We start from the raw sequence: 12866 nt of genomic DNA, 5'->3' as shown, positions 1-12866 counted from the left end.
CATACCGAATACCATGATGCAGCAATAACAGGTGTTACCAAAAGCCTGCTTGGATGTCGAAAGCAATCGAGCTACAATTATAACGGGTTCCACAGAAGCAATTTACCCTGCTAAAAAGTAAATTTTCACAGTACTGTGGCTAGCCTACTGAGTGTCTGAATTAGTTCTGCACTTAGGTGCACATATCATCTAAGAAGTGATTCTTAGCATGTTTCTGGATGAGGCATGTACTAAGTGTAAAATATTTCACCCAATGATGTTTGGCACATCTCTGATATATTTAATCAGAAACATAAACAATCTTGGCACTGAAATACAAACTTATTTTTCCTTAAAATCAGTGTTCCATATTTTTTTATTTTAAAAATTCAGGAATGTGATACACAATACAATTAGCTCCCCACCACTGCAGTGTTCACTTACATGAGATTCACTAGTTTCATGCCTTGTGGAAAAAAAAAAAAAGAGACTGCACAGTGTTTTTGAATGCTCCCAGTATTCTGGAACTGTGATCTTCAGAACAAATCAAGTCTGCGTAATCACAGACAGATCAGGTTAAAAAAAAAAAAATCAAGCTATCTCGCAAGCTAGCAGGCTACAGTCAGGTCTCATACAGCCAGAACAAACACAAAAATTGTGTTCCTGCTGCTATACAGCCACCACCTTGACCTGAGTATATGCTTTCAGGGAATTTACCGTTGAGGGCTAAAGAGACTAAAGGGCCCCGTTAACACCAGCTGGTGCTGCACATGCAACATGGTGTGTGACAGAGAGGCCCCGCAAGTCCCCCTTCTGCCCCCATCATCATCATCGTCACATCTGCATCTGTCCTGATAATAAAAATAAAGTGGGGGAGAGCTTTTTGTCTTTTAAGCTAGCCATTGCCTGCAATGGACACAGAAATAGAAAAATATGACTTCTGGCACACACACAAAAAAAGATTAAATAGTTACAATGGAATTAGTGACTACAATTCCATCTATTCAGATGCATTTACTGAGACTGTTAACCAATGGTGGCAACTGTCAAGACTTAATAGTTGCTCTCTTTTTATAAGAGCAACAGGAGAGAAGTAAGTCAGGCTTCTCAGTGCTACTATGGTTTGTCTTGTTTGTTTTTTTTTTTTTTTTAAATAAGCTAAAGAACAGTAGTGCTATGGCGCATTAGTGATATACAGCAGGACCTCAATAATTCATACTAATGACTGACACCAATTTTAAACTAGCGAGCAAAATAATTAGTGAAAGTTCACCATAAAAAGCAAGGATACACATTTCCAAAATAAAAATAGTACTTTGTTCATTTCAAAATTTACTTGGTTAATACTTTGTAGTATACCAGCAGTGGTAGCATATTTTGCAAATGTAGTCTCATACAAGATCTCATTTAACAGTCAACTCTAGATCATATACAGGTAACAGGAGAAAGAGTTAAGATAATTCAGACAAAGCAAAAACATATATAAATACTATATTAACATGTTTTAAGTTAGTTTATGAGACTATACAACAAGCATACACACAGAAAAAGGTGAGCGATGCTGATGGCTGTGAAGCATCAACATGCCCAAGGCAGCGCAAAGCTGAACTGACCCATCCACACACCGCAGTTTCCTGTGGATGCATCTGAGCAGCCAAGAGGCAAAACAACCGCACGGTACTGCGCCACACCCAAGCTAACAAACCCTGTGAGAGCGGGCTTGCGCGAAACTGGACTGAGCTCCTCTACTTTTCCAATGCTTCGGCACACAGCATTTGGCCAATGCACTGGCATGCGATACAGAGCTAGTCTGGCCCTATAGACTGCACAGTTAATATACAACACTGGTAATCCACCCATGGATAATCGAGAGTTGACTGCAATGCTCTGCTGAGAAGTTGGGCAAGACCACTGACACAACCTGGGCCAATCCAGGTCTGACAAGCAGCAGACTATTTTGAACTACTTAGGAGCAATTATCATACGAGACACATAAAAGAAATGCAAACTAGCGAGGTGTCCTGTATTCAGAGGCAAAACTACATTCCCTTCACTAACAAAACATTCTTTTTAAAAAAAAAAAAAAAATCTACATTTAAATACTGTTAAAAACCTGAAAACCACAGCATCAAAGAATTTCATAAGGCCAAAACTATCCTCAGTTCTGTCTGTTGTGCCTATGTATTGCAATACATTTGTAGACAGAGTAAGTACCACGTAATTTAGTATCTTATACTCCTTCCAGTGCCCTCCAGTAACAGATCTCAGAGCTCTTCACACAAGAGTTAAGCCTCACAACACCCCTGTGAGGTAGGCATTATCCCCATTTTAAGACAGGGAAACTGAGGCAGAGTGTTTATCATGTCCAGAGTCATAAAGCAAACAATGGAAGATCTGAGTTTTTTCCAGTTTTGAGCATAGGAGCAGTCAATTAAATCACAAGACATTATTTCCCATACATAACTTGAGGGTGGATCGAAAGGGTCAGGGTTTTAGATTAGACTTCTTGTATGTTTTATCTTCAACTCTCATCTAGTCTCTGCCAAATTCAGAGTCCATAGACCAGTTTCTCCTTTGTTAAGGTGTAAGTTGGCACCATACTGTAACAGCTTCTTTAGAGCCAGTTGTCAATTAACTGAGTTAACATTTTAAACCATAGATTCGGATACTTAATAAGTGAAATTATGTGATACGTAAACATCTCAAAGTGTGAAACACAGTGAATGAAATCCTACTCCCTGCCCCACTTCCTCAAAAGTCAGCGGAAGGCTCCTGAGGACACCGCAGGGACTAGGACTGGAGTCACTGCAAGTGCTTACAGACACACTCAACTACAAGCAAAATGCACCACTGAATTACTTGTTACGAAGGCTGCTGTCTATGCTTAAGAGCATGAATTATACTGCCGGTGCTTGGCAGATTTTCCCCGACAGAGCGCTTACTGACATAACTAATTCTTTTATATTAGTAAACTGAGAATCAGATAAAAACGAAGCTCCAGCTCTTCATTCATAGCCCTGCGAATCAAAGATTCTTTAAACTTCGAAGACTTTTATGACCAGACACAACTTGGAAATAAGGAAAAACACCAGAAAGTCCATAAAATATGAAAGTATGTGTTACTTTATCTGTCAGTCTGACGTCTTGATAACAGAGCAGTATACAGTAGCTTGAACTTCCATTCTGATAGGAAAAAAAAAGAAACCTTTCACATCTGGTATTTGATGATTTTAATTACCTCGCTACCTTACCAGAAAAAGCGGGGACAGTTTCTAACAATCACATGATGTTCTCTTTAAAATATGCTATATGATAAATTCATTAGAAAAGCCTTCACATTTATTATTATTCTATAGGTTTAAGAAAAATATGTGAAACTGCGAAGTGGTTTCCAGTTTTAAGTAGTTATATCTTTAAAAACATTCTATGAACTTTGGTTTCTTTAGGGCTTCTAAATAAACAATATATTAAAATATCTAAAATATCTACAAATCAAATATTAAAGGAAAGAGTAGGTCCAAGAAATCTGTAACACAAATTGAGTTCTTACATGCTTATCCCTCAAATACCTTTTCAGTGGAAAAAATATTTTAATTTGAAGCACAGCAAAAAAGTGTTGCCGCTGAAATGTTGAAACTGGTTTTCTGAAGTTGTTACAGCATTGGTGCACTTTTGTCTCAGTACAAAGTCAACACAAACACATTGTATCATGACAGTGACATCATGTTCTTTAAAACAAGCATTCTATATTTAGCAATATGACAAGAACAAGGACTTCAGCAATTACACTACTTGGCAAAATTGCATCTCAAACGTCTGTCTCTTCCTCTTGCAATACAGCTGTTGTCAAAGTCACCAAAACTCAGGTAGCACCATTCGGGCAGTTACAAAGATGATTCAAACTGCTCGTTTTGCTCGGTATTTGCCTCTAGCTTAACTGAAGGGATGCTCTCCGACTTAGTCCTCCTAGTTTTCGGAAATTCAATGACAACTTCTGAACAAGAAATACTAAGTGACGAAGATTTTTCTGTCTTCTTTGCAGTACTATCTTCTCCTGTTCCGCAACACTGCTTCAAAGCACACTGAGTCCTGCAAGGAAACTCACATTTCCCTCTCCCTGATTCAGAGCCAACGCTGGCAAACTCAGGCTGAATGGTAGTTGCATGAATCCCTTCGTCATGAAAGATCTCTTTTATGCGCTTTGCCACCATCATGTATGTGGAAGGGTCAGGACACTTTATGTGAGCAGTGCCAATGATCCTACTGCCTGCTAGCTGCCAAATGTGTAATTCATGGACTGCTTCAACTCCTTCAAGGGTACGTAATTTTGAGTTCAAAGAATGAACATCTATTTGTTTGGGAACAGTCTGTAGAAGTATAAGGGCTGACTCCCTAAGTAGTGGGTAAGTTGTGTAAAGGAGTATACAAACCATCATCAAACAAAGGACGGGATCTAAATATAACAACCAGCATGGACCAGCCACTGTAACGCTCTCTTGCTCAGACTTATTTGCTCTGCCAAGTGTTTGGGATAAAGTAGCATTTTCCATGCAATGATTATTGACACATGGATTAAAGCAGGGCCCATCTTTGGGGCATGGATTCCACAACCCATAAAAGAGCAAGGCATTCACTACCACAATTACTGAACCTAAGGCATCTCCAAAAACATGCAGAAAAACTCCACGCATGTTAAGCTGTGCACTAGAGTCTTCTTCAACCTCCTCTACATCCAGAGGATAATGACCAGCGTTCCCATTCACTTGTAGGTCAGTCATGTCGTCTTTCATATCACCTGACAAGAAAAACAGTAAAATGATTAGGCATATGCTAGAATACTACACATTACTATAATCCCATATAAAATAATAATCAACATTAAACTTGCCACACTGAGTACAAAACTGAAAAACGAGCAACTCTACCCGTAACACTTGGCAACATTTTCTCTGGCTGAGAAATATTCAGTTGTCCCAATAAGTGATGATCTAAATAGTCTAGAAGGCAATTGTTTCTACATGGAGCTTAAAGATATAGAGCGGCAAAGTATGAAGATGACCACATTTTAATTTATTCTACTGAAAAACAGTTTTCACGTTTTCCAGCTGTTTAACCATTTGACTACTCACTGTTTATTTCTTAAACAAAATGCAGAATTACAGAGCATATATAAAAAAGCTGGATAAGCAGCTAAGTAACTTACATTTGTTCCCTCTTTTGAAAAGCCAGAAGGCTAATCACATTGCTAAAATCTCTCTTTAACCATAGGACTGCATTGCTATTTTATATTAAAATTCATGAGGCCAGAAGCTCAAAAGCTATATGGATACTGCTTCATAGTAACTTCTTTTCAGGTTTAGTAGCTCATTTCCAGAAGAATTCTGAATTGAAGGAAAAGGAAGTTTCTCTGAGATGGCGCATCGAGCCAGCAGAACTGTGAGATACAATGAGCTGACCTTTTAGGTCTAAAACACAGAATTTATCAGCAGTATTGACTACAGGACAGTGTAAGTTATTACTGAAGCTCTCAGAGGCTATGAACTAGTGTTATTTATATTTCAGAATACATAAAAAACGTGGGTTTAGTGCTTTTTTTTTTTAAGTGACATACAGCTGTTGAGTGACATATAGCTGTTGATGCCCAAAGCCATATGTTATGGACCATGCAATGCATAAATGAACATTTTAGTGCCCTCCTTTGTCAAAACTGTTTGTGATTATTACCGCTGCATCACACCTAACTAGCTATATAGGAATAGATGCATACATCGTTACGAAGAAGAATGTTTTTTGAAAGAAAAACATCTTCCAATGTTCAAAATTGGAAATATTTTACATGATTAACCTCCTACTTTTCTTCAGATGTTCTTCTTTGGACAGAAAACTTCCAGTGTTAAAGAAATGTAATGGGCACCAGCCACTGTCCCAACTAACTGAAACAAGGAGCTCTTACTGCTTCCATGGTTATTCACTTCAGAGCTTTGTAAACATTAACATGTTAGTATGACCCGCAGCTTCTGTCACTCTGCTCCCATGACTGCAATTCTGTAATCATAAAGTGTCTACAAGTTCTTTCCTCTTTGAAGAAGGGGTGGGCTCCTACGAAGGCAGCTGAGCAGGTCAGTTCCAAGCCCCAGGCTCATAACCTTGTGCATCACACTTCTGTCCTAAAGCTCCAGCTATATTTTCCACACAACTTCTAGGAGTTATGAAATACGGGACCTGTAACTTTTCAGAGAAATCAGTAAATTAGAGGAAAATATCTCAGGTTACAGAGTTCAGACCTCAGGGTCCACGATGAGAGCAAGGAAAGAGGAACTCTTCTGACACTCCGCTGCGTACAAAGTACTCGGAGAAAAGATTTGTAAAGTCAGTAAACCTATCTATAAGGGTGGGTAACAGGAAACACAGTTCCAGAAAGCTCTTGAGATTTTTTAATGGCAAAAGGTTAAAAAGTGTCCATTTAAAATATGCTTATTTAAATCTAACTGTAAACTGATAATTTCACATAAAGTATATGCACAAAGATACCTGTGGAGGGCTAGCCCCTAAGGCTATCACTAGCTTTCCACTTCCACCTTAGGAAATCAAGAGTCTACCCCTCTTTGTGATTTCCAGCGAAGGCACAGTAGCACTCTCAGTCATTTCCCTAGTCTTCACCTACACATCTTACAGCTTCTCGCCAGTCTCTGAGTACCTTTACCTGTAACATTTCCATGGGTAAACTATGAATAACCCCATCCATTACATAATCATGACAGGGCATAGAAGGAAATACAAACTTATTTCAAAGTTTCACTGTTACCAAAATTATGCCCTATTACCACCTAAATACCCACAACAAATTATTTATTATTGCCAGAAGGGCATCCATGAGAAATTCCAGACAAGACAGCTCAAAACAGTATACATTTTAATCTATGCTGTAAATTAATCTTTTAGTCTATAACTAGTCCAAAACGTGGCTAAAAGCACAACTTTGCACTGTGTTTCACCATGCAAGAACAATTCACAAGCCAAGATATCTGTCAGATAAACAGTTAAAGGAATTTTACATTGTTCAAAACTAATTATTAGGATATCTTTGTTGGAACTAAACCAGTATTAAGAGCTTATTATGTGGTCAAGAAAATGGTGTACTATATTCAGAGGAACTTTCCTATGCTCTTGCAAAACCTGTCTTTTCAAAACCAGCATGGATTCAAAACACTAAAGAAAGACAGAAAGGGAGAAAGAGGGAAGAGAGAGAGAGAGAGAGAGAGAAACTGCTAAGTTTCTCAAATGTGTGTTGGAACCTCTAACCACAGAAAAACCGAAACTATAGCAAAGTTCAGTCTGCTCAATTAAAGCTCCGTTTAAGCTAAAACAATGGTCTCCTCATGTCACCCTGAAAATTAAGGGGGAGACATGGTTCTGAAGACTGAAACCCCTTCCTCCTGGCAACAGGGATGCCATACGATGAAAGCAGAGAAGCGGCAATTACGCACCTTTCACTCTGCTAGCACGCAGTACTTGGCTTCAACCAAGTGACTTAAAAATAAACTATCCAGGCTTCTGGATCCATTAAAAAAATAACCCAAGAAATTCCCTCCCACAAAATAGGCAGTTTCATCACAATTGGGAAGGGAAGATTTTAAATTTATCTCTATGTGCAAGTGAGTGGGAAGGTGCATGCTTTAGAAAGCTAAAGAAGACTAATTCAAAGAAACACGCATGTACTCTGACACCACTGAGCTCCATATTCAGTGCCTATTGCATGACTTCCACAGTTCTGACTGGTACCTTCCGAGACTTCTTCCTATTAATACGGATGTCATGAAGAAGTACAACATTATTGCAATGGAATATACTTCAGTATGTTATGTTCAGATTAAGATTAGCTTCTCAGGTAGCTAATAACTAACCCAACGGAGAGATATGGCTGTCAGAACCAAGGTGTTGAGCTGCGTTCTATTTGATGTGCAGCCAGTTCAGATGGCATTAGGGCAATGTCTTGTGACAGCTTGTGTTACTAGGCAAAAAAAACTTGTCACGTGCCTTCTCTACCAGCACCAACTTTTTCCAAGGCAAACTGCTTTACCCTAAGACTCTCTCACACTCTGACCTGTCTGCAAGACAAACACACAACTTAGGGCGCTCCTTTTAGCACCTGAAGGAAAGGTGTGAGGTAGAGGTGCAGCGGCGATGTGCCCGAGAGCGTTGCTAAGAAAGTTTCTTGCCTGTACCCCAGGAGGAAGGATGGGTGGTCCCCAAGAAGCTTGCACCAAGTGGGACCAGGATGCCCACCGCCTTCCTCGGGGAAGGGACCTCTCCTGCTTTCCTGACACCTCTACGCTGAGGTCGGACAGAGGCGCCACAGGACTTACCTAGCTTCTCCTGGCTGACTCCGTTGGAGCTGCTGCAGTTCTCCACCAAGGTGCTGGTCTCGTCTCGATGCAGTGCAGTTTCCCCATCCCCGGGTGGCTGCTCAGGCTTGGGGCTGCTGCGGGGGTGCTGCCTGCTGCTGTGCGAGTGCCCGTGGCCATGGGAATGGCCGTGGCCCCCCACACCATGGTGGTTGAAGAGGCAGAGCCCCAGCAGGTTGATGATGAGTCCTGCCACCCCCACGCCAATGACCACCAGCGGCTGCTGGATCTCGTGGGGCTCCGTGAAGCGCTCGATGGCCTCCAGCAGGATGGTGAAGCAGAGGGCGGTGAGGAAGACGGCGTTGACAAGGGCACCCATCACCTCGGCCCGCACCCACCCGAAGGTGTTCTTCTTGGTGGCGCGGGTGCGCTGGGCGAAGCGCACGGCCACCAGTGCCACAACCAGGGCCATGACATCGGAAAGCATGTGGAAGGAGTCGGAGAGCATGGCCAGCGACGACGTGACCCGGCTCACCACCACCTCCACCACGAAGAAGAGGAAGGTGAGCGCCAGCATGCAGAGCAGCCGCGCCCGCCGGTTCTGCCACCACCGCGGCCCGCCTGGCCCCTTCGCCGCCATCCCCCCGCACATCGCGCCGGGGCAGCGGCTGCCGGCCCGGCAGAGGCGCGAGGAGAGCGGCCGGCAGTCGGCCCGGCGAGCAGCCCGCGGGCGCGGCGGAGCCCCGAGGGCGAGCGCGGCCCCTACCCCGCCGCCGGCGGCCCGGCCACCGCCGCTCCCTCCGCAGGCGCTGGGCGAGCAAACTTTGCACCCGAGCCCCCTCACTCTTTCCACACGGAACCCGAGCCGGCACGACCACGCCCCCCCGCCCGCGCCCCATTGGCCGCCGCCCCCCCGCCCGGCCGTGCCCGCCCACCCACGCCCCCCGCCTCGCTCGCCATTGGCCCGCGCGCCCTCGCGACAGGCGGCCCCACCCCCCCGGTACCGCCCATTGGACGCAGCCGCCCCGCCCCGCCGGGCCGTGCCGGAGGAGAGGGGCGGGGCCGCGCGTGACGTTGCGGGACCGGCGGTTCCGATTGGTTGAGCCCGTAGGCTTCCCCCCACCTCCCCCGCCCACCGCCCCGCAAGTCCCGCCCCGCGGCGAGCGGGACTCGTGCAAAAGGTGCGCTTCACACGGCCCCGGCCCAGCGCGCGCTTGGGGGCGGGGCTCTCTCGCCGGGCCGGGCCGGGCCGGGGCGGGGCGGGCGGTAGAAGGGCCCGCTCTGCGGTGGGGGGGTTGCCCGGGGTTGGGGGGCTTTGTGACGTCACACGTTCGGGTGGTGGGCCTTTGTGACGTCACGTGGGGGCCGTTAGGGGGGCCGGGGCGGGCTAGCGGCCGTGGGTCGCGGCGCGCGGCCCTGCCATCGGGCCGGGGCGGGAGCTGCGAGGGCCCAGCCAGCCGCCCCCTCCGGCCGGCGCGGCGGGAGGTGAGCCCCGGGAGCTGGCCAGCGCCGGTGATCGGCCGCGGGGGTCTGCCTCGCCGGCAGCCGCAGGGCCCGGGGGGGGGGAGGCCCGCGCGGCACCGCGAAACCCGGGTGTCGGAGAGGTGCCCGAGGAGCGGCCGGGGCGGGGACCTGGCCGCTGGCCCCTCGCCACCGGGCGGCCTTCCCCCCGCCCAGGCCGTCCGCCCCTCCCGCCTCCGTCCGTGCTGAAGCCCTGGCTTTTACTGGAGGGCGTTTGGTGCCTGTTGGGTTACAAACCTGAGCGAGCAGGAGGCACGCCGGCCTTGCAGCTCCTGCGGCACCAGAAATGGCCTTGCCCAGCCGCGGCCCTCCGCTCCTGCCTGCTTGGAGGGGGGGAAGGAACCGGCGACCAGCCGGCAAACTGCACGACCTGGGCACCCAGCCCCAGCTGTCAAATCAATAGGCCCATTTTCCAGCCACCACAGACGCCACAGTCCATCCCAACAGCTATTTCTTACCGCCTTTCTAACTGCCGGTCTTGTGTGAGGTTTGGCCTTTTTGCAGGGGGTTTTCTATTTAATTTTTCTCCTGTTTGTGCCACTGAGGGCAGTAGGATGAGGGATGAGGCATTAATAATGGATGAGCTGTCATTCACGGTTAAAAAATTTGGAGAGAGGAAGAAAGTAATTTTGTCTGAGGAAGTTTTGAAAAGCTGTAATATCACAGAAGTATATACATGCTAAAAATCAGTCCCTAGATTTGCTTAGTTTTATAAAACTTGTTAAAAAAGGAAAGAAAAGAGAAAGTAAATATTTTGAGACATCTAGAAGAATCACACTAAAAAAATTACAAAAATTTCAAAATGGCAGAGTTGACCTCTTACTTTGCCTGCTGTGTTCCAGGGAGCCAACAAACATGGCAGCGAAAGAGACAGTGTCCAAGAATATTCTGTGAATGGAAAATGGAGAGAGAGGAAACTAATAACCATAGCTACTTGTAGCTATAGAGGTGTAGCTGCATGTATGAATACATAGAGGCAGTAGGAAAACTGCTGCCCTGAAAAGGAAGATCTAGCAAGAATGTAAAAGCCTGTTGCTATACTTGGAGATGTCAAAGGGATCATGATTCAGGGTTCCTGACAGCTGGAGTTGGACAGCTAGTCTCATTTCATTAGTGAAGTGACAGAAGGTGTTCATACTTCCACAGGAAAAGAGTTACTAACAAGCATAACTGAGACCAGTAGTTCAGGGCAGGCTTCCCCTGAGCTCAGCAGAGTCCCAGTGAGTCCACATCTGTCCATCACGTTGCTCTAATCTGTGCATGCCATCCCCTCTTCTTCACTTGTGCTGCAGTGTTAGGCGCTTTACATTGCAGACACAGCTTGGGCACCACAGGCACTGCTGTACTGGCCTGTGACCCTGAACCCTGTTTTCTGTGAGATTGTTCGTATGTCAAAATCTAGGTCTGCTATGTTTTTAGTGTAGTGGTAGGAACCCATATGGAATGCTTTAATGACCGTCGTAAAGAGTACTGTAAGAGAGTCAGTAATTAGATTGCTATAACATTCCTCGCATCTACTTGGCTTCCCATATGCCATAATATCATTTAATAAGATGTTGTAAATAATCAGGAAGCTGACCAGCAATTATACTGAAACGGAACATGCCCATATCCTCTCCTCACCCCCACACAAGGCCATTAGTTAATAAGGAAGAATTACCCAAATTTAGGATATATGGGTCAAAGAAACTGGTACAGCTCAAACCTTTTTTAATTCCTGCAGGTGGGGCAGGTTATCATCTTACAGGGATTGGTGTTAATTCAATGGAATTTCGCTAGGAAGGAAGGGAGGACAAGGAGTTTAATGTCTGTCATTGGCTGGACTTCAGGAATTACTGAAACTGAGTGTTAGTTGGTTGCCTCTGTGATGTCATCATAGTTTTCTTGGTTAAACGTACTCGGTCCCCTCCTGAGTGAAATAAACAGGATATCAATATCAGTACCACCCTTAGGAATAAAACTTCATCGGCAGTGAACATAAACTGTGTCAAGAGCTTCGACTGACTTACAGGAGGTGGGTTATGGGGTTTTTGGCTTCTTTCTTGGTATGTAAACAATGTCTAGATCAATTTGTGATCCTTTTAATATTTCTTCACCACAAGACCTCCTGATCTGCTCATGGATACTGGTCAATTTGCTGCTGTCTTCCCCTTACAGGATGGCATGTTCTTGATCCTGCCCTTGTCCAGGGCCAGCTTTTCTTGCTACTATACCAGGCTGAATACTGAATTCCCTTTGGGGCCAAAAGCCACAAGACGTGGACCATATACCTGAGGAGAGTGGGAGGGCATGGTTTCTCCCCAGACGGGAAGTAATAACGGTTCCTCAGGCCTTCTGCTGCTCCCCCATGAATAGGGCTGGGCGTATAGTTTTGTCCTACGGGTCCCAGCAGCCACTGTTGCCTTCATTGGCTTCAAATACAGGGACTTTGATGAATAATTCCCTGTGGCAGCCCAGTCCCACTGCCGGACACGTCAGGCACAGACCAGCAGCTGGACCACACAAGAGTTCGCGGCGCTACCTCTTCCCCAGACTCTTCTCATAAACCAGTGGGCTCTACACTGCTATTCCCAGGCTTTTCTATTGTATTACCATACATCAGCATCCAAGAGGAACAGGGGTGGTTCTTAAATTTAGGGCTGTCCATCTGGCAACATTATAAATTTTAAGATTAATGGGAAGGTGACTGATAAAGGTACCTAATGAAGCCATAAATGGTGTGTTACAGGAGAACATTTTGTTCCTGCTTACGCTTTTGAGGAGAATACTCTTGTCTTCAAAGTAGGGAGGACTCCAGGTTTTTTGTTGGTTTTTTTTTTAGGCTTCCAGGCATTGTTCGTGACTCACCCAATTCTTTCTCGGCTCAGCTTCCTGTGGAAGGACCCGTCTCCAAATCTGTTTACTTACCATAAATGCTCCCTGTTCTGAGGGGAGAAGTAACTCTGAATCTCCAGCATGCAGCTTCATACCACCCCAGAACTGGGTGACAAGGTAGGGAAAGGCTAAACAGAAAGCTGCTGC

The 12866-nt window shown here is 45.5% G+C and overlaps 1 protein-coding gene across 1 annotated transcript; it reads right to left on the bottom strand.

Moving 5' to 3' along the window:
• Positions 1–1074: 1074 nt before the first annotated feature.
• On the bottom strand, positions 1075–8976 carry SLC30A1 (solute carrier family 30 member 1). The gene is made up of 2 exons (XM_009814892.2): positions 8346–8976; positions 1075–4774 (listed from the first exon to the last, which is right to left on the bottom strand). Exons 1-2 carry the CDS (start codon positions 8974–8976, stop codon positions 3864–3866), a joined length of 1542 nt encoding a protein of 513 aa, XP_009813194.2. The 3' UTR covers positions 1075–3863.
• Between the last annotated feature and the right edge of the window lie 3890 nt (positions 8977–12866).

Source organism: Gavia stellata, chromosome 2, assembly GCF_030936135.1.
Source record: "Gavia stellata isolate bGavSte3 chromosome 2, bGavSte3.hap2, whole genome shotgun sequence".
NCBI classification, from domain to species: domain Eukaryota; kingdom Metazoa; phylum Chordata; class Aves; order Gaviiformes; family Gaviidae; genus Gavia; species Gavia stellata.
This window is presented reverse-complemented; position numbering and strand designations above follow the sequence as displayed.

Excerpts from the sequence above, each read along its gene's own strand:
- SLC30A1 (XM_009814892.2), bottom strand. The coding sequence starts at position 8,976 with ATGTGCGGGGGGATGGCGGCGAAGGGGCCAGGCGGGCCGCGGTGGTGG. Across the intron at positions 4,775-8,345 it reads AGTCAGCCAGGAGAAGCTAG|GTGATATGAAAGACGACATG; the intron begins GTAAGTCCTGTG and ends TTTTCTTGTCAG.